This window comes from Lotus japonicus, chromosome 6 (genome assembly GCF_012489685.1).
Source record: "Lotus japonicus ecotype B-129 chromosome 6, LjGifu_v1.2".
Lineage (NCBI taxonomy): Eukaryota > Viridiplantae > Streptophyta > Magnoliopsida > Fabales > Fabaceae > Lotus > Lotus japonicus.
Window position 1 is genome coordinate 893,575 of NC_080046.1, and position 21,689 is coordinate 915,263.

The 21,689-nt window shown below is 38.8% G+C and overlaps 1 protein-coding gene across 3 annotated transcripts; it reads right to left on the minus strand.

The window, feature by feature from the left end:
* Nucleotides 1-263: 263 nt before the first annotated feature.
* LOC130723563 (uncharacterized) lies at nt 264-19,851 on the minus strand. 3 transcript variants are annotated; one of them, XM_057574668.1, is made up of 14 exons: nt 19,592-19,851; nt 18,438-18,663; nt 17,929-18,103; nt 17,030-17,113; nt 16,713-16,954; nt 10,989-11,208; nt 8,102-8,181; nt 7,902-7,986; nt 6,865-6,996; nt 6,656-6,769; nt 6,499-6,546; nt 3,967-4,051; nt 3,252-3,308; nt 264-767 (listed from the first exon to the last, which is right to left on the minus strand). In XM_057574668.1, exons 2-14 carry the CDS (start codon nt 18,656-18,658, stop codon nt 667-669), a joined length of 1,644 nt encoding a protein of 547 aa, XP_057430651.1. In that variant the 5' UTR covers nt 18,659-18,663; nt 19,592-19,851; the 3' UTR covers nt 264-666. The 3 variants fall into 3 exon arrangements, with proteins under 3 accessions (XP_057430651.1, XP_057430649.1, XP_057430650.1); XM_057574666.1 differs by having other exon boundaries at nt 18,438-18,671; XM_057574667.1 differs by having other exon boundaries at nt 18,438-18,883.
* Nucleotides 19,852-21,689: the final 1,838 nt, after the last annotated feature.

Consider the following 21,689-nt stretch of genomic DNA (forward strand, 5'->3'; position numbering starts at 1 on the left):
AAGTAGGAAATATATTGTTGACCAAAACATTAAAAGGAAATATATAAGTGTAAGTCAATGGTAAAATGAGAAAGTGAAACGAAACTTAGTAAAGCTACTAATGAGGAAGATGCTTTATTATCAAACAAACAGGTGCTAATGTTGACAAACATTATTAGTTGTTCATGCATGCACGAGTCATATGTGTACCACTAAAATTCATAAAATCAAGAGATTTTGTCACATTAAACAGAATACTAAAAAAGACAATTTTAAAACCTGGATTTGAGGTTCAAAGATTTTCTCATAGAAATCAGATAGGAGAGAATGTTAGCCTACAAACAATTGAGTCCAAAAAGAAAACCTATAATAATCAAACCCTATATATAGTACAAAAATGGGTGAAATGATTCAGCAGTAACTTAATTACAAGATATATGTAGCCCATTGCAGCTTTGATAAAAGGTGAATTGAAGAATATACACCTTAAACGATTTTTCTACACAATAAATATCCCAGTCAGCCAAGAAACCAGCTATCCAGAACCAGAAGTTTCAGGACCTTGGATTCCAAATCTATCAACGCCTTACTAACAAAAGAATGTTGGGAAAAGGAAAACTATCAGTTGTCATCAACATTTGGTCATACCTCAGATGGCCATTCACAAGTCCTATAAATTAGTTCAGATCATTGTGATTCATTTTTCTCAGGAACTTCCATTTGAGGAGGTAAGAGGTTTAAGAAGCTCCCTTTGACAGGTTGATTGGCAGCCATAGCCGATTCGTCATCTGAATCACACAATAAAACAAAATTATTCAAATAAGATGAGGAACTACCTATACCAGAAGATATATCAACATACGCCATAAGCTCTTCTTGAGCCTGTTCATGCACGAGTCATATGAGTAATTGATAAAAACCTTGGGAGAACCATACAACAAAAGCTAGCTGTTGTAGTTGGAGAGCCAAAGGCCTTATAAACCCCACATTAGAATCTCATACTTCCATCGTGGAACTCAAGTCCCATACCTTGGAATTGGGTCCTAACAGTAACAATTAAACTTCTGGCGCTCATGTGATAATGATCTTTCAACAATTATTATGGACTAGATGAGTGTTTGCTTCCATAAACACATTTCAAAAGGCTATTAATGCTGCATTCATTTTCCGCATTGTAATGCAAGTCTGAGAAAATAAAGGAAAAAAAAATGTATTTTCCCCATACTTTGTTCTATGCTTTTAAGAGAAACATAGCAAGGAAAGGAGAGAATAAATAAAAGCAAGACTTGTATGTTGTGCAATGTCAACAAAGCCATAAAGCAATGATCTATATATAAAACCGAAGTGAGTCGTCAAGTGCTGATGAGCGATAATCTTATTGTTAAAGAAACTAAGCCGCGAAAAAACCATAACTTCAGACAGACAATTATACTGTGTGCTGAAGGAAAACATGAGATGGCTTCACCTATGGTTGTCAAGCGAGAAGAAGTCGTGAATCCAACACCTGAAGCAGGAGAAGGCCAATCGCAGCATCTGGACAGCCGCAATTATCTATGCTGCATATTCACTGAATGGAGAAAACTATCTAAAGTGGGCCCAACTCATTCATACAATTTTTAAGGGAAAAGGAAAGTTGAGTCACTTGATTGAGGCTGTTCCTAAGAAGGAGGATACCAAGTTTAATACACGGGATGAGGAAGATTCAATGATCATGGCTTGGCTACACAATGATCCAAGAAATCAGTGACATTTGCATGTTCCTGAACTCGGTAAAGGAAATTGGGGAAGCCAAAGATGCTGCCAAAGTATATGAAGTAAAGGTGAAAGCTTCGGCAGCAAATCAGGAAAATATGATTGTTACTGAATATGCTAACCAGCTTAAATCACTATGGATAGAATAGGACAACTACAGAGTCATTAAGACCAAATGTTTTGATGAGGCAGCAATACTCAAGAAGTGTATTGAGCAAGACAGGGTCTATGATTTTCTTGTAGGTTTCAAACCCGAAATTGACCAGTAAGAGAAGAGAGAGGGATTACCAGTTAAGTGGTTAGAGGCACCAAAATCCAAAAAACAAGGTCTAACAGGTGCAAAATGAGAGAGACAAGCAGTAGAACGGAGACATCAAATAGTGACAGAGGCGAACAGTCAACCTTGGGAGTTTCTTTCATGTATTTTTTTTTAGCATTCAACTTCTTAGTAGTGATTACTAGCGAACAGTCAACCTTGGGAGTTTCTTTCATGAGGACACATCAAATATAACAGACTTGGGCGAAGTGCAGAACTAGGAAACCACAAAATCAGTCAGCTGACGTCTCAAATGTGAGATCACGAACCAAAAGTGGTTAGTGCCACTAACAAACAAGGAGAATTCGGTGTACAAAACCAGACTGGTGGAGCGGTGAACGGACTGAGTGGAGGGTAGTATGTGAACTCTACACGCTGGTGAACCTGTATTGGAAAATCGCATGTGTAGGCACGTAACTGAACCTCTGACAATGGTTCACAGAAGAGAAACTAATTGGTGGTCTCTAAGACAGGTGTTGGCGTCACGTTGGACACCCAACGAAAAATGAGAAACTAGATCAGCCCCTTACGGCACTGGCTGAACTCTAAACTAGGGTTTCAAACCAAGCTCTGTTACCAACTTGAGACTAAAATAATCCAACTGTTTAATAATGTGTATGTCATGGTTAAGATATACAATATTTATATACTAAGTCTTAGAGTTTGGGCAAGGTCTTACTCTACGCAAAAAGCAAGCTTAGGGTGAGGATTGCTCTACCACTATAAGGACTTCTTTGGTTATGTCTCTAGTCAATGTGAGATCTTAACACACCCCCGGCTAAACATCTGGAGTGTAAAGTTTGCATGACTAAACATCTGCAGTGGTCCAATTATGGATGACCTAATAACAAATCTACGATAGGCTCTAATACAATCTTAGGATTTATGTTAGGCCTAAATCTACCCAAAAAGCTAGCTTGGGGGTGATTATTTCTCTACCCTTTATAAGAGATTCTTGGGCCATATCTTTGGTCAATGTGGAATCTTTAAGATACAAAGGTTTCCTAGTCAATCCCTAAAGTTTCGGGGTCATAAATCAACTAAGTAGATAATGTTATTACAAGGAAATCTGAAAATAATCAAGTTACAGAAAAAGAACCAATATATCTCAAAAGGTATCAATGCACTACCCCTTAGTGAAGGAACCAATAGTTTACAGAAAGAGAACATTTGAAAAAAATGGAAATGAGTACGGATTTCTTACCAAATAGGGCCTTAATAGATGGCCTTTTAGATTTTGTGCTCTTCTTCTTCAATTCAGCTGATAAAGTACACATTGCCCAAATTACTTGTGAAGATCAGTGCAGTGATAAAACAATTACAAATGGTAATAAAATGGAAAAAAATAATTAAGAGAAGGTAATGTCTGCTTAAACTATAAATTGCCACCAGTATGATCAATATTGAACCATGGTACATTGACATTAAAATTACTAAATACGTCAATATCCAAATATTATTACTAATGTTTGTTTCATAAATAAGTATATGTGAATAATATTTCACATGCAACGGGCCAGGAGTAACACAATCTCCAAATTTTTCCAAGACATGTTAAATTAAATGGCTTACTGAAAACAGGATCAGAATCAGATAATCAGGCATCTATTTAAGGAAACTGTAAAATTAGAAGCAAGTAAAAAAAATTCATGGCAATAAACATCTCAAGTTAAGCCATGGCATTGGCACGTTCAGTCACCATACAATATGAAATCTCAATTAAACAATTTGGGAATCAAATTAGAATGATGAAGTGAATAAAACATTCCATTATTAGCTGGCAAAAGAATCCAAGTACACAAAGGAAACAATAAATTAAAAGGGTTCTTTTTTATTCTGGAAAGAAAATAATGACAAATTTGCAATGAGATGAAAGAGATATAAAAAAAAATTAGAGAGAGACGGAGGGATATACATACCAATTCCAGGTATTTCATTCTCATTCACGATTTCAAAATTCTTATATGTATAGCCAACGAAGTTAATATCTTTAGATGGAAGCATCTGCAGCAAATTATTTACCCAAGAATTAAAGCCAGACTTCAAAAGACCATGACAGTAAATGTTTAAATACTGATGAGTGATGATCCATGATTTTCAAATCAAGAGGCATTGCATTCATAGTTACTGTTAACAGAACTTCTGTTAAATACCAGTCTCATATAAGGATTTATTTGCAAACTAAATATTTCTATAAACAGGCTGCTACACGTGGAAATGCAAAAGCAAAAAAATAAAGCTCCTGAAAATTACCCAGCCAATTCAAGGGACCTTATTTTCTCAACTACACTGTAAGTTAAATGGACAGGGTTTTTAGTCTTTCATCGTAAGAGAAACTCATCAGTCATAGAAGCTGGATCAGGACATAGAAGGAAAATGTGTTTATTCACATGAAATCTGTTGATTCAGCCAGGTATTCGAGAAACCTATTTCTCTCCCACTCTAGATCCTTCTCCAAAACTAAAGATACGCCTCTCTTTAAACGTCTCCTCCTTTATTTTATAAACATCTTGTCTCTAACTAACTCCCTAAAGCAACTAACTCTAACAGTCACTAAAAGATATCTATCAGAAACCAATCAAGATATGCAATAAATATATTACAGGATAGGTAGATATATAAGACCAAAAAAATATATAGGAGAACATATGAAAGCATGAATACTTTGAGTTTTGATAGATAACCCAGTAACCTGATTATGTATCATCTAAGGTTCAAAGAACAAGCCAGGGGAGAGCCTACAGCAAGGTAGTCAGAAGCGGGATTTAGTAATAAAGCGTGGAGGGTCCAGAAGCGTAAAGCGCTAAAGCGCTAGCTAAAGCGTAGGCTTTAGCCGCTTTTGCCAGTTATATATATATTATATATATTTACACTTATAAATATTTATATGCATCTAAATGGTGTAATTGATAAAAGGTGAATAAATAATACACACGAAATTTATAGCCACTTGAATAACAAATTATATATTATAGCCATTTTACAGAACCCATTAACAGTTACAGAACCTGTATTAATATTATAGCTATTATGCCATTTTACAGAACCAATAACAAATTAACAACAGGAAATTAATTTTCTAAGTGGTGTGCTATGTGCTATTGCCATCAAAATACCACGTGGATACACGGCTGGAAGCATCATTATTTTGGATAATATATAAATGCTGTAAGCTTATTTTGCCTAATAAAAAAATGGAAGAAAACAATGATCGAGCAGAGGTAAGTGAGAAAGAGGATCGAAGTCTCGAAGAGGAACAACACAGAGAGAGAGAGAATCGAAGAGGAACAGCAGAGGGAGAGGGTCGAAGAGGAACAACACAGAGAGTTAGAGGGTCGAACCTGCAAATTGTGAGTCGCCGGCGCGGCGGCTGTGCAGACGGCGAGAGACGCAGCAGCTTCAACGAGAGAGAGAGACTCAAGATAGAAGAGGAATACTTGAAAATTAGGTTTAAAATCCCTAATTTTAACAAGTCGGGTCAGAAACGGGTCAAAAAACCCGGAAACGGGGAATCTGGCAGAAGCGGCAGAAGCTTCAAAATCACGCTTCTGGGCTTTCGCCACGCTTCCGCCAAATTCCGCCTTAGTCGCGCTTTGAAGCGCAGCTTCACCTCAAGCGCGCTTTAGCACGCTTTAGCGCTTCAAAGCGCGCTTCTGACTACACTGGCCTACAGCATAAAAGTCAGCTTATGATTGATGTATGACAACCCAAGAGTACTCAGGTAAGGTACTCTCTTGATAAACCTAGAGTACTCCTGAAGGGAGGAGTACTCCTCCATCTCAAACGGTGTTGTTAATGGCAGATGGTGGCCTATGGTGCCGGAGAGCTAAAAACCCGCCATATATCACAAATAATGGTGGGATATCAGCCACGGTGGAGAGCCACAGAACCGGTATGAGAAACCGCTGTGGCCGATATTTGATAACATGGATCTCAAATATCTTGCACTCTATAAATGAAGGAAATTCAATATCATATGTTAATCAGAAGTGTCCCCGAGGGTTAGCTCAAGTGGTAAGAGCTAGGGACATATGGGTTGGGGCCTTGGGGGGGAATGAAGGGTGAAGGGGCCAGGGTTCAAACCTTAGTGAAGGAACTAATTTACTAACATTACTAACAACTAACATTTGCCTATCAAAAAATAAATATGTTAATCAGAAGTGCCTCTAAAGTTTACACTGAAGGTCTATTTATAAACTCAACATAGCCAAACACCCAATAAGCTATTTCTATTCTGAGTTGAAATAAGATAATCCTCAACAAAATAAAGTTCCTAAATCCTAAATAATAAATAAAATCCCAAATTTAATTCTAGAAAACCCTAAGTGTAAAGTTAAAACCCCTAAATAACCAAACTAATAACCCAATCTACATCTGTGATATTAACAAATGACACAATTACAGAAACTATTGTAGACCAACCATAAACAATTTGAATAGCAAGAACCTACCTTTCTCCACGGCCCTGCCTTAGCAGAAGGTTCAGTTTGCTTGTCCGCCTACACAGGATTAGTAAATAAACATAGCATAATTCAGGTACCCAACAAAGCAAGAGTAATTAAGTAATGAACTCTTCTATATCGATGAACAAAAAGATATATAAAATACCTCTTCAAACTTCTCAAAATTTTGAGTATCTAATTCATCATTGACCTCAGGTATAAAAGCAGCTTTCATTTGGTACAATTTGTCCCATTCAATACCATCGAACCATGGGTGAGCCTGAAAATAAAATAACCCCAACTTATTGATTGTTGTCCTACTGTAACCCTAAGTAAATTATAGAAATTAGAAAATGACAAACCAAAACACAACACCTTTATTTCATCAGCTCCTTTAGTTCCCAGCCTCTGCTCCACATTACACAGGAGTCTACAAATAAGGTCCTTAGCCTCTGGTGACAGTTTAGCTTCTTCTGGAAATTTTAAATGAGTTCTCCAATTCACAATCTGCATATATGGAATGTGAGATAAAATACAATCATAACTAAAAAAAACTAAAACTTATAGAATAAAAGGAAGCCATGCAGGCAATCAACATGGAGACATCATAAATAGCTGATAACTGTGAAATGTATTTATTAACTATAAAATGCCAAAACTGGCAACAGTAGTTTGAGATAAAAAATAATTTGCAAGCAACAGGTAAAGCGAAGAAAAAATAAAGTAGACAATATCATAAGAAAAGAAAGACAATCTCTACATTTAGACTTTGGAAAGGCATCTCATTTTTTCTAAAACTTGGTCCTAGTAAATTCAATAGTTCTAAGCCTTTCTGAACTTCTTCCAGTCTGTGAGATTATTTATATCTACAAATGATACAGCCAGTTTCTCAATTAACCCAGAGCTACATCCTCAGTTGCGGTCATGTTTTCATGCATCTTAACATTCTCTGTAAACAAATAATAGTTTAAACTATTTAGTTCAAACAGTAATGAGGCATTTAATAACAGATAGACAAATCTAATCTATTGACAGGTAAACTGGGTGTTAACCATAAAAGAAAAAGGGCTACATGCTTCAAAGGTTGGCCACATATTCAGGAATCTCAACTAGAAACGCTAGAGGGTAATATGTTCATTGGAATTCTGGGACCTCCACACACGTGTGAGGGTTAATAGTCTACGCCTCTACGGGACTCAAGAAAATATTAATGGCAAGGTCATCTAGAAATACTGGTGAGTGGTAATTCCTACTTGGCATATGCTTCTGAATTCCAATATGGCAAGATGGGCTTTTTTCACAGAATATGAGCCTTGTAGAATACAATAGACATAAAGTTCTCTATGTGATAAACTTGCAACAAACAAAAAGCATGATGCATTGCAATAGGCGGTCCAGCGTCCAGACATTACCTTTCTACAAGTTTGCATTGGTTCATCTGAATAAAAGGGCGGATACCCGACAAGCATTTCATACATTATAGCTCCTAGAGACCACCTGGAAGCATTGACACAATATCAGAATGAGGTGTAAGAACAAGTACATAAAATAGGAAGGGGAGGCTTCGAGAGGTTTCTGAAACAGGAAAGTAGATTATCATAAACTAAAATACCAGTCACATTCCACGCCATATCCTTTCTTCAGCAGAACTTCTGGAGCAATATAATCTGGTGTTCCAACCGTAGAATAAGCCTGGAGTATTGCAAGGAAAGAAAAACTTAAAAAGCCATCAATCTATATAGTCACCATACAATTATCAGGTAAAAAAACTTGACCAAACCAAAGCTAGGGATCACCAAATTTATGTTGATATTAAGGGTTAGACAAGGAGCAAAAGAGAGAATAGAGACTCAAAACAACATTATAGTAGATTGATGTTTGTAGTGATGTGTTACAACTTACAAAACAGTAGATTGACATCTGGTGTAAATGATGTTTTACAAAAGACAAAACACTAAACCCTATTTATATTAGGACTTAGGTTAAGTTCTAGACTCCTCCTAATAGCTAACTAAAGGAACAACAACTGGGTAAAAATTAAGATAAAATTCCTAAGAATAAGATAAGGAGAGTTGCTAAGTGGTTAGGATCATAAGATCTGTAAAAAGTAAGATAACCCAATTAACCCTAAAATAACATAAATCATTCAAATCTGTTAAGTGTCATTCTCTCCCTTTGAGATATTTTATAGATATTCTAATAGTCCTTGTGAAGCTAAAGATGACTGAGCTTTAACCTTGCTATAAATGGATAATTTAGAAAGGAATATACCAAAAAATATGAAGTGAGCTCAAAAAAACATGGATGTGAAAAACAACTCAATGGTTCTAGGGATGCCAAAGGTATGAGTATTGCAGGTAATATTACTCAACAAGATGGCAGGAACGATAATCCTGATGAAAATTTCTTGGCAGGCCTCTCATGCATAGCAATCCCCAAGCTTCTCAGCACAAAATTATGAACTTCAACTAGTAGGGAAAATGTCGGCAGCCCAAAATTTGAAATTCAAACTAAAGGTGGTCTGTATCACAATCATGATAATTGACCACTGAAAAGACTAATTAGTGATAAAGGATAAATCACCATTAATATGACTCACGATGAGAAGCCAGTATAAAACTATAAATTGCAGCAAAGTATCCCTATATGACTTGGTGGTGATGATGAAATAGAAATCACCGGAATTACCTTTAGTGGAAGAAAAGTCATCACTAGTCTAATTGTCAATGGATTGCAGGATTGGTCAACAGGACGAGATGTCACTATTTAAGTGTCACAGCCAAAGTGGGGGTGAAATAGGTATTTCAGCCTTGGGGTCATTGTGGGAATAGAAGCAGCTGTGGGCCAGAGTACATGGGCCAAAAACTGAAACCACAACAAAACGCCTCTCAGCATAGGTATGCAACAACCTAATGCATGATTGGACAAAATAGGGACTGATATGGGTAAAAAAAAGTGAGACAACAAATGAAATGGTGGTGAAAGCAGCCAGAAACATCATTGGACACAGTCACATGCTGGTGGAAGCTGATGGATGTTGGGAGCTTGAGGTTGCATGTGCAGGCTCTAACAGTCTGCAATTTCAAGCACTAGCAGATCTGGACATGCCAGATCTGATGATCGCAGCAATTGGAAGACACTGACAGAGAGAATGACACACAAACAAGTGCGGTTGAGAGATAGAGGATGTCTGAAGGAGAATACAAAAAGAGAGGCAGCAAATCTTTAAGAAAGAAGTAGAGTTTAGGAAGCCCGAATCTGTGCACAGTGAAAGGGATAAAAACGACATGAAGATAAAGTGGAGGTCCAAATTTTAAAGATAGGACGATACTGTAAGGACGAGTAATGGACGATGGCACCTCTTTGATACCAATACCATTTAGGAATTATAAGACTTAAGATAGAGAAACTAGGTAAAAGAGAATAGCAATATCGAAGAACAAGAATAGTAGACAGATATGTGGCGTAAGTGACGCATTACAAAAGAGAACTAACCCCTATATATATACTAGGAATTAGGTTAAATGCTAGATTCTCAGTCCTAATCAAATAAAGGAATAAATAACTAGTTGAAGATGAGATAAAATTCCCTAAGAATAAGAAATGGCGGCTAAGAATGTAAGATCCTTATAAGTTAGACAACATATCTATCATTAAAATATCATAAGACATCCTAATCTATTATGCATAATTCTCCCCAACTAAGAAGAAAATTTTAGATATTCCAACATTATGTATAACAGCACCCAGCATTTACAAATGTAAAGCATGCGTGCTCATAAGAAACAAGACGTTTATCCATTAAAATGGTCAGACCTCGGAAGTATTAAAATACAGGTTTAAACTAAAAAGGTAGTCATTGTAGTTTCATTATATTTGAGTTTTGATCCATATAGTTTATTTCTTGGATCTCTGCCTATATTTTCAATTATTGGAATACTGTTGTACTTATTTGGATTATAGTCTTCATATGTTTCATTTTGATGTTGGCCCCTATTTTCCCTGAAGGTTTGGTCCTTATAGTTTCAGCTTACAAATTTCTAAGAAATCAGTCTCTCAAAGATCAACATTCACATTAATGAGACTATAATGATTGAATTCCAAAAAAATTAGCAGACATACAATTTAGTCCTTGAAAGATGTTAACTATGTTACTTTGATCTCCAAAAGTTACCATTCAAGTTGGGCCCCAAATGGATGAACTTCTTGTCAAGTTGACAATTTCAAGAATCAAGAGGGTATTTTAGTTAGCCAGTAGACAACTTTAGAGACTGATTTGTATAAACTGAAACTTCTGGGCACCAAAGCAACACAAGTAATATCTTTCAGGGACCAAATTCTATATTTACTTGCTAAATACAGAATAGAGATCAAAATCCAAAATAATAAGGACTACCTGTTTATTTTAACCTTTAAAAAGGTGCCAAGTGCCAACCTCAAAGTTCATAAAGAATAAACTAGTCAGATCTGTTTACGAATACTATTATTGAGAGACTTACAAGCATTCGTCGATTTTTTTGCCAATGCTGCAGTTGCTCCTGTTGTGTTCGTTTAGGAGCTGCAGGACGTCCATCACTTTGAAGGGCCCCACTTCTGTTGCTCATAGCAGAGAAGTCCTTCTCCTGCAGATTACTGCAGTCTAGTGGTTTGCATAATCCAAAATCCGATAATTTCATGTGCCCATGTCTATCTAGCAGTAAGTTGTCAGGCTTGATATCTCTGGAATGCAATTAAAATCAGAATATCAAATATTCATTGAACTGTAAGATAAATACTGATAGGTACCAGAGAATTGAGATTAAGGACAAGAACTAGAAATTGTATTAATGCACTGAATTCCCCTGATATGAACCAGTAGTAGTGCTTGAAGGAAATACAAGAAAGGAAATACAAGGATATGAGCAATTTCGAGAGTGCTCTATCTCTCCCAAAACCAGTCTAATTTCTGCCTACCCCTCTCTCTCTCTTCCTCACCAACATATATTCTATTTCCTATGGTCCCCCCCTCACCCACATGGGTGCTGCCACCTCATTAGGCGGTTATCTAGGGATCCTAGCTTCTAGAATGTTGATCACCAGGTGCAGCTGGCACTGGCTTGGGCCTTCTCTCATAAACTCTGCCAAATCTGGGCCTAGTGTTTGGGTTTGCATCATCACTCCCCCCTTGAAGAATCACCTTGTCCCCAAGGTGATGGTTAGGGAATTGTTCCAGGAGTTCAGTAAGATCTTCCCATGAGTTCTCGAATGCTGGAAGGTTCTTCCATTTCACTAGAACCTCAGTTTTCCCCTGCTCCCTTTCTCTGACCTCCAGAACAGTTTCTGGTTCTACCTTAAGTTCCCAATCCTCTGTCAAGGAAACTGGTAGAGGTTGGCAAGGGGTCCCTTCATTGATTGCCTTTTTGAGCAAGGAAATGTGGAAAACTGGATGGACTAGGCTCCCTTCTGGTAATTGGAGCTTGTAAGCAGCAGGATTGATCTTTTCAATAACTGGAAATGGTCCATAGAACCTGGGGCTCAGCTTCTGATTCTTTCTTTTTGCAAGGCTCTTGAGCTTGTAAGGTTGAATCTTGAGGTACACCATATCACCCACTTCAAATTGTACATCTCTCCTATGCTTGTTGGCTTGTAGTTTCATCCTGTTTTGAGCCCTTTCCAGATTTTCTTTCAGTTCCTTAAGGATCAAGTTTCTCTCAGCAGTCATTCTTTCAACCTCATCTATTGATGTTAGGGAATCAGTCCCCTTAATTATAACAGGGGCCTCTCTCCCATAAAGAGCTTTGAATGGAGTAGTCTTGATGGCAGAGTGATAATTGGTGTTGTACCAATATTCTGCCCAACACAACCACTTAGGCCATTGTTTTGGTTTAGTTCCTGTCACACACCTTAGGTATGTCTCCACACATCTATTAACAACCTCAGTCTGCCCATCTGTTTGAGGGTGGTATGCAGAACTGAACTTCAGCTTAGTTCCTGCCAACTTGAATAATTCTGTCCAAAATGCACTCAAGAAGACTCTGTCCCTATCAGAAACTATGGAGGTTGGAAATCCATGTAGTCTCACTATCTCCTTGATAAATAGACCTGCAACTTCCTGAGCATTATAAGGATGTGAAAGAGCAAGGAAATGTGCATACTTGGTAAATCTGTCTACCACTACCAGAATTGTGTCTTTTCCCATTGCCTTGGGTAATCCACCAATAAAATCCATAGATATGTCAGTCCATACTTGTGAGGGAATTGGTAAAGGTTGTAAGAAGCCAGCTGGACTCAAAGCCTCATATTTGTTTCTTTGGCAGGTCTCACATTTCTGGACATAATTCTGAATGTCCAATTTCATTCCTTCCCAGAAAAAGAGACCTGATATCCTCTTGTAGGTCCTAAAAATTCCTGCATGCCCACCTTGGTTTGAGTCATGAAACTCCTTCAAGATAGTGAGGATTTTCCCAGATCCCTTGGGAATGACTATTCTCCCTTTGTAAAGCAATCTTCCTCTCCTCAACTGGTAGCCAGCAGCAGCATTTCCTTGAGTAATTAATTCTTGCATGATCAGCTTATATTTCTCATCTGCCATAATTTCAGCTTCTAGATCTTCCCATTCTGCACAGTGAACTGATGAAATAGCAGAAAATTGCAGCTTCCTAGACAAGGCATCTGCAGCTTTATTCTCAATTCCTGGCTTATACTTAATCTCGAAATCGTATCCCATAAGCTTAGATACCCACTTCTGCTGTTCTTCTCCCATCAGCCTTTGATCAGCCAAGAACCTCAAGCTTTTCTGATCTGTGTGGATAATGAATTTGTGGCCTAATAAGTAGTGTCTCCATTTCTGTACTGCAATCACCACTGCCATTAGTTCTCTTTCATATACAGATTTGGCTTGTGCTCTCTCTGATAGGGTTTTACTCATATAAGCTACTGGTTTTCCTTCCTGCATGAGCACAGCTCCTAACCATTTCCCTGATGCATCAGTCTCTAAGACAAAGGTTTTCTCAAAATTTGGGACTGCTAGAACAGGGACAGTGGTCATCACTACCTTCAGTTTCTCAAAAGCTTCAGCTGCTTCTTTACTCCAGCTGAAATTGTTCTTTTTCAGTAGATGATTGAGGGGTTGGGCCAGTTTACTATAGTTTTTGACAAACTTCCTATAGTAACCTGTCAACCCAAGGAACCCTCTTAGTCCTCTCACTTCTTTTGGAACAGGCCAGTTCAACATATCCTTGATCTTGTTAGGATCAGCTGCTACCCCTTCCTTTGAAATGACATGTCCCAAGTAGACCAGCTCATGTTGCCCAAAAGAGCATTTCTTCTGATTTGCCACAAGATGGTTCTCACTCAAGGCTTGCAACACCTTCCTCAAATGATCCCTATGTTTTTCCTCATTCTCACTGTAAATTAGTATATCATCAAAAAATACAAGTGCAAATTTCCTAAGATAGGGCCTTAGAACATGGTTCATGAGAGCTTGAAACGTTGAAGGTGCATTGGATAGTCCAAAGGGAAGCACCAAGTACTCATAGTGACCCTCATGGGTCCTAAAAGCTGTCTTAGGTATATCTTCCTCCTTCATTCTGATTTGGTGATACCCTGACTTCAAATCAAGCTTGGAAAAAACCACTGCAGCTCCTATCTCATCCAATAATTCATCAATTATTGGTATGGGGAATTTGTCTGGGATTGTGAGCTTGTTGAGAGCTCTATAATCCACACAGAATCTCCACCCCCCATCTTTCTTCTTTACCAATATAGCTGGGCTGCTAAAAGGACTTGTGCTTGGTCTAATGATCCCAGCCTTGAGCATATCTCTCACTAATTTTTCAATCTCATTCTTCTGATAGAAGGGGTATCTGTAGGGTCGAATGTTGGGAATAGGGGCTCCTTGTTGTAATCTGATAGCATGATCAGTGGTTCTTTGAGGAGGCAAACCCTTGGGCTCTTGGAAGACTTCTGGGAATTCTGCCAGTATTCCTTCCATTTCTTCTGAAATTTCAGTTGTGACTCTGGTTTCCTCAATTGAGATTCTCATAAGAAAGATAGTAATCTTCACTTTCACTTCTTACTGTTCTTTTAATGGCCTTCCAACCAGCAGCAACCTTGCACCATGAAGGTTCCCCTTGAAGAGACATTTTCTGACCATTGACTTCCCACTGAATTGTGAGCCTCTGGAAATTGGCCCTGATGTTGCCCAAACTGGCCAGCCAATCCATTCCCAGAACCACTTCAGTTCCTCCTAACCCAAGGATGAAAAAGTGTTGGATAATTGGAATTCCCTGAACTTCAAGTTTCAGGTTCTTACAAACCCCAGAGTTCCTTTCCTTGGCCCCATTCCCTACCTCCACTGTGTATTCAGAAGTTGCAATTACAGGCAGGTTCAGTTCCCTCACCAAGTCTTGTGAGATGAAATTACTAGTGGCACCACAATCAACCAACATTAGCACTTCTCTACTCCCAATCTGCCCCTTAACCTTGAAAGACCTATTGGATGTTAGCCCTTCTTTACTGTTATGTGACAATTGCAAAACCTTCCCTTCCAAAATAAACTCCCCATCCTCTGCCTCTTCAAAGACCTCTTCTTCCTCATCTTCCTCTTCACCCTCTACCAGAACTAATTGGTAGTTTCTCATTGCACAAATGTGCTCTTTTCCCCACTTCTCCCCACACTTAAAGCACAACCCCTTCCTACTTCTTTCTTGCAGTTCTGACTGAGAGAGCCTCTGTCCTCCATTCCACCTCCTCTCAGGAAGTTTCCCTTCATTACCTCCTGTTCCCCCTTTAGTCATCTGGTTCTTTCCTTCATTTTCTGGGATTCCAGTACCACTCTTATTGTGGTTAGTCATTGTTGTGCTAGGAAATTTCCCTTTGCTGTCTCCATTGTTGGGGAAAAATCTTACTCCCGCACCCCCTTTATCCTTCCAACCTCGTTTGTCATCTTCTCTTGCCTTCCCTCCTCTCATGGCAAAGTTCTTCTCTTCTAATAGCAGAGCTCTATCCATTAACTCTGCAAGGTCATCCGCTGGGTATAGTTTCATTTCAGCCTTAATTTCTTCATGTAACCCATTCAGAAAAACCCCCTTTAACACCTCCCTGTCGGCGTTCCTCATGGGTGCGGCTAGAAGCTCAAACGCTTCTCTGTATTCCATGACACTTCCTCGCTGTTTGGCGTTAAGCAAAGGTCCAAACGGGTTCTGGACCAGATCCGGTTGGAAACGACGGATCAGAGCTTGCTTGAACGGTTCCCAGGCGCGTTCAGGGGCTTGCTCTTCCCACCACTGAAACCAGCTGAGGGCTCGGTCCTCCATGGCAATCATCACCATTTCTATCTTCTCTCCCTCGTCGACTCAACTGAGTCGGAAAAATCGCTCCACCTTCGTTATCCACCCATACGCGTCATTACCGTTGAACATCGGTATGTCGACTCTTCTTCCGGTGACCGCCCTCAGATGATGGCGGTGTTGGTAGTGCTCTCGGTGTTCGCGACCGAGTGTCGGGTCTCGTGACCCGGTTCGCGACCCGGAATGTACTCCAGCGTCGCTTCGCATCAAAGAGAGTGAGCTTGCGTCTCTCGATGTTCGCCGATGGCGTGGGGTCTGGGAACGGCCTCGAGTGCGCCGCCTGTCGCGACCCATACAGAGTCGCCGGAGCTCCTCGAACTGTTCCTGTGCCACCTCCTTCATTTCAGTGATCGAACGCTCCAAATGATCTACTCGTGTTTCCATGGCGCCGCGGGTGAGCACCATACACAGCTCCCTTTGGATCGGGAGCTCTGATACCAATGATAGGTACCAGAGAATTGAGATTAAGGACAAGAACTAGAAATTGTATTAATGCACTGAATTCCCCTGATATGAACCAGTAGTAGTGCTTGAAGGAAATACAAGAAAGGAAATACAAGGATATGAGCAAATTCGAGAGTGCTCTATCTCTCCCAAAACCAGTCTAATTTCTGCCTACCCCTCTCTCTCTCTTCCTCACCAACATATATTCTATTTCCTATGGTCCCCCCCTCACCCACATGGGTGCTGCCACCTCATTAGGCGGTTATCTAGGGATCCTAGCTTCTAGAATGTTGATCACCAGGTGCAGCTGGCACTGGCTTGGGCCTTCTCTCATAAACTCTGCCAAATCTGGGCCTAGTGTTTGGGTTTGCATCAAATACACATGACCATGAAAGCAAGTACGGTAAAAGTTCCCGTCACTTGGTGGTATTATTGACAGCTTGAGTTTACCTATGAATATAATTATGTTTATGAATTGACTCTATGGCTAGGACAGTCTCCCCAACATAGAACCTGGCCTCATCTTCTGTCAGTATATCCTTCCGCATCAGCAACGTCATCATATCTCCACCAGGTAGATACTCCATTATGAGATATAAATTCTCTTCATCTTGAAAGGAACAATAAAGTTTTACAATGCAATTGCTGTCAACTTCTGCAAGTAAGTTCCTCTCAGCTTTGACATGTTCAACCTATAGAAAAATTATATCAGTATCCAATAAGTATAAGAAAACATATTTACTCTAATAATGTGATAATATCAATACCTGGCCTCTTCGAAGCATCTCTGATTTCTTAAGCTTCTTCATAGCATATACATGACCAGTTGCCTTCTCTCGGCAGACTCTAACCTATAAAAAGATGAAATTACAAATTGCACGAAATAATCAGATAAAATATCTGTATGAGAAATTAAAATATTTCAGTTACATGTGACAGTAATCTGAGTTATGTACACAGCAAGAGAAATAAAAAAGAAATCATTACTAGCTTAAAATTCTACTCCATAAATGCATGACATCTCAAGGCCAGACTTCCTCATAAAACTCAACAGGCTAGTCAAGTCTCCAAGATGAAAATAGCTAATATGCATAAAATAGAATGGGATTTTCTTGGCAACTGGATTAATTTAGAAAGTTTGTTGTTTCAGTAGACGATTTAAATCAGCAAAAGGGTCAAAATACCAAATTTATCTAAAATGTTAAAGGGTAAAACTCCATTATTACTACTACTTATGAAATGTGAATCTAGATTTGAAGTTCTACTTCTCCTCGGCACACCCTAAGTTATATCCTGCATCTACATGTTTCTTACATGCATTGTAATGTGTAGAATTAAATCCAGAGTTATATAACCAATAAGCTGTCAGGACATGACTTGTTAAGATAACCAAATTCAGGATTCTCATCCACCTCTAAATATCAGGAACAGCCATGGCAATAGAGCAATGTCAGAGAGATATAAAATTATAACAAAAAAAAAATTGTTTCAGTCAACATCTCCAATCACCACACATACAAGTACGTAACAACTTAAGTCATCTTAGTTAGTGTGAAACAGCAAGATTATTGCCAAGATCTGTTAACATAAAAATCGTTAAGGACAAACATATAGGAAAAAAACATAAAGGTGTGTTTACTTGGATTCATATAACGGTAGAGTATACCTCTCCAAATGCACCCTTTCCAATCATAGTCAGGGGCTCAAAGTCATCGGCCCCCATCTTATGTCTCTGAAGGCGCATGTATTCTGTCTCCTTCTTCTCCAAATACTTAAGCAAGTTGTTCTGCTCTTCCTCAGAGACTTCAGCATCAGCCAACTTTTTTTCTAGCATATTGCGTCTGCAAAAAAAATAATGAATTTCGGCCTTACTAAAGACTCCAAATAATTTCCATTTTTAGAAGGTATCTGCACATAATGTATAGTGCAACATCAGAGACATTAAAGGGCATGACGTCAAGCATGCTATACAAAATTATATTTCAGAATCCAATGTTCAAGAATACTTATTGAGCAATAAAAGGAAAAGATAATAAGGAAATCACTTATTTCGATCTGCTTAGATATGACAAATAACATGTTACAACAACTACTTTATATGGAACGAAACTCTTTAATAACATTAGATTGGATTGTCATCAAGACGCAAAACGTATGAATTGAAGTAAAGGATACCTTTCTTTTCTCTCCTGCAGGCTCTGCATCTGCTTCTTATAATGATTCTCTATGTACTGCTTTGCAGCTTCAACCTTCTGTTGGGTTACATTTGAGGGGGTTTCTTCGTTTGTTGGGGGTTGCAGCCCTTCTTTTGCCATGCCTGTATCTTCCTTATTCTTCGAAGGCTTCGTTTTATCCATCGCCTTAAACTTACTAAACCAGCGCCTTGTACTTTCCATTTTATCTGTTCACCTTTTGAACTACTGTGTTATATACTGTACTTCACGAAACACTAAAGAGTATGCCAAACAAGGATCTCACTTTGCCAGACAAACAGGAAACTAAAGGATAACCAATCAGCAAACTTTAGCATCAGCCACACAGTTAATAGCTGATCAGAAGAAAAACTTCAACGCACAAATGAGTGAAGAAGTATTACATTAGATTCACATTAACTGCCACTTCTGTCCAAACAGGAAAGTAAATGACAACCAATCAGCAAACACATCAAGCGCAAATAAACCAAAACAAAAATGGATTTAAGGGCTCATTTAATATGCGAATCAAGAACATGAAGCGGAAATGGTAGATCATAATGAATCCAATTTCAAGTAAAGCACTTGCCAGAGAAACTGCAGTACAACAAAGGAGTAAGAACCAAAACCTAAAAACATTTCAAAAGCGGAACAACCAGTGACAAAAACTCCAGAAAACAAGAGGCATTCCCTAAGATCCTCATTGACCAACAAGATTTCAAAAGCTTTTACTTTCCCATATGAACAATGCTTGAATGATGAATCTAAAGGAAACAAACAAATGAATAACACTCTCCATGCAATTCTGAACTTGTCAATTTCCTCCAAAGCACACAACACATACAGACAAAACACCCAGCAACACACAGTGATTCAATAATTGGCAGTACATACCAAAATCAAGGAATATGGTAAAAAAAATTCAATCTTTCGGACAAGCACAGTGCTGAATCACCCTCACCCCCAACACACACATACAATACAGACAGAGAATAAAAAAAATAAAAATCGGATTTTTTTTGTTACCCCACATGTTGTGAGCAAACAAAGAGAAACCCAGTAACAGAAAATTGAAATCGAAGTCAAAAGTGATGAAAGAACAGTAAAAGAGTGGAAATTTGGATTGAAAAAGCAAACCTTGAATTGAATTGAGATGAATGAATCTGAAACTGGAAGGAGTGTGATGTTGTTGGAAGAGAGAGAAGGGAAAGCAGCGAGATTAACGGTGGATTGAGAGAAAGGAAAGGAAAGAAAGGAGTTTGGTTTGGTTTGATTGATGAAGAATGTGAGTGAGACGTGAAATTGGATTCGCTCGCTGGCTATATGGCTATATGGCTTTTTCTTTTTTCCTTTTGGTTTTTGTGTTGAAAAGTTTGGAGTTGAAAGTTGGAAGGAATGCACTTTTAAATTAATATAAAAACCAAAGAAAATGGATAGAGAGTGGACGCGGTTCTATTCTACTCTACGCGGAGTTCACTTCTCTTTCTCTTCACTTCACTTCACTTCAATTCCAGCTTACCCAGCCCCCAATGAATACGACTTGTGATCATGAATCAATCAGATGAGATGAGATGAGATGAGATGGATTTTTTCTCAACTCACCAATCACCTCACTGAGACAATAACAACATCATTTCGCTTCATGATAGTTAGCTCAAGTAGTAAGAGATATAGAACATAAAGATTAACTCAAACCTTAATCAAGGAATTAATTTACTAACATTATTAATCACTAACAATACATTCGCCACATGCCCCACGAAGGACACCTCCACAACCAGAGGAATGATCGGTCTTCATTGCTCCATCGACATTGAACTTGACGGAAATTAGGTTTGGTACCCCACCTATTGGGTTTCGCACTCCACTTTATTTAATACGGTATTTAAAGTTCCGTATTTAATACGAATAATACGGAACTTAAAAAACCGTACTGTATTTGAGCATATGTGGCACATTTTCAACCATTCATTGCATACAAAAAAATACGGAATTTTAAATTCAGTATTGAATACGGAAATTTAATTCCCGTATTGAATAAAGTGGGGTGTCAAACCCAATAGGTGGGGTGGCAAACCCAATTCCCGAACTTGACCCGCCCGAACAATTGCTTCACCCAATGTTGTGGAGATGTTGTAACCTGCGTTTGGACTTGCAACACTAGAGTTGGAGAGGAACGACAAGGGAGTTGCATGATCAGGAGTGTCATTGCAGCTGCATTTCTGTGGGTTGCGTCGATCACGACAGAGTTTGGAATACGACCACGTTTCGTATACGCCACACCACACACGTCGCCATCGCGAGATTCGCTAGTAAGTTCTTGCGAAACCAAGCATTTTGATTAAGTGAAAAGAACTGGGTCACAAGGCATCTGTTACGCAACCAATTGCAAACTAGGGCAACGCGACTGCAATATCTTAAGATATGCAATAAGGATTCGGGGTTCTTAGAGCAAAGAGGTCACATATTTGAGGTCATGAAACCCCTCATAGACCTCTCCACATTTGTCATCAACCCATAATTTAGAGCTTTACGCATGAACGTCTTCACTCTATGCGGGGCCTTCACCTTCCAGTAGGATTTAAAGGGAGTCTCTCTAGGGTTTCTCATGGGTGGTGCGCATAGCAAGTCATACGTCATCTTTATGGTGAAGTCATTGTTTGATGTTGTGACCCAACACAAAGATCTGGACCTAGAAACTATCAGGCCCTCCATGAGACAGAATTTTGTGAACCAGCCTAGGAGAAAGAAAAAATTGAAAAATTATCATATAATAATCCAAAAAATGCAATAATTCAGAAATTGCCAGAACTTTTACCCAAAGAGAATATGGTTTATTAATCAAACCCCAACCAATCTTTATGAGCAAAGAGACTTTGTTAAACTCCTCAATCTGTTAGAAACCAAGCCCCCTATGGAGTTTAGGAGAATACACCATCCCCCAATTCACATGACTTACGCTCCTCGGCTCCCCAAAGAAAGCCTCGTTGCACTTTCTCCAACTCGCCACACACAACTTTTGGAAGGAGCATGGTTTGCATACAATAAGGAGGGAGAGCCTGAAAGCATAGATTTAGCCAAAGTAGCTCTACTTGCGAAACTGAGAAAACTTGCCTTCCAAGTAGATAACCTCTTCTGTGTTCTCTCAAGATAATGTCTCCTCCGTAGGTCTCTTATGAACCAGTGTGACCCCAGGATATCTTTCCTTATTCGTGGAGAAGATTGGACAAAAGTA

Coding starts and splice junctions, on each gene's coding strand:
- LOC130723563 (XM_057574668.1), bottom strand. CDS start 18,658: ATGGAAAGTACAAGGCGCTGGTTTAGTAAGTTTAAGGCGATGGATAAA. Junction 11,209..16,712: donor AAACATAATTATATTCATAG/GTAAACTCAAGC, acceptor ATTGCATTCCAG/AGATATCAAGCCTGACAACT. Junction 6,547..6,655: donor ATTTTGAGAAGTTTGAAGAG/GTATTTTATATA, acceptor AATCCTGTGTAG/GCGGACAAGCAAACTGAACC.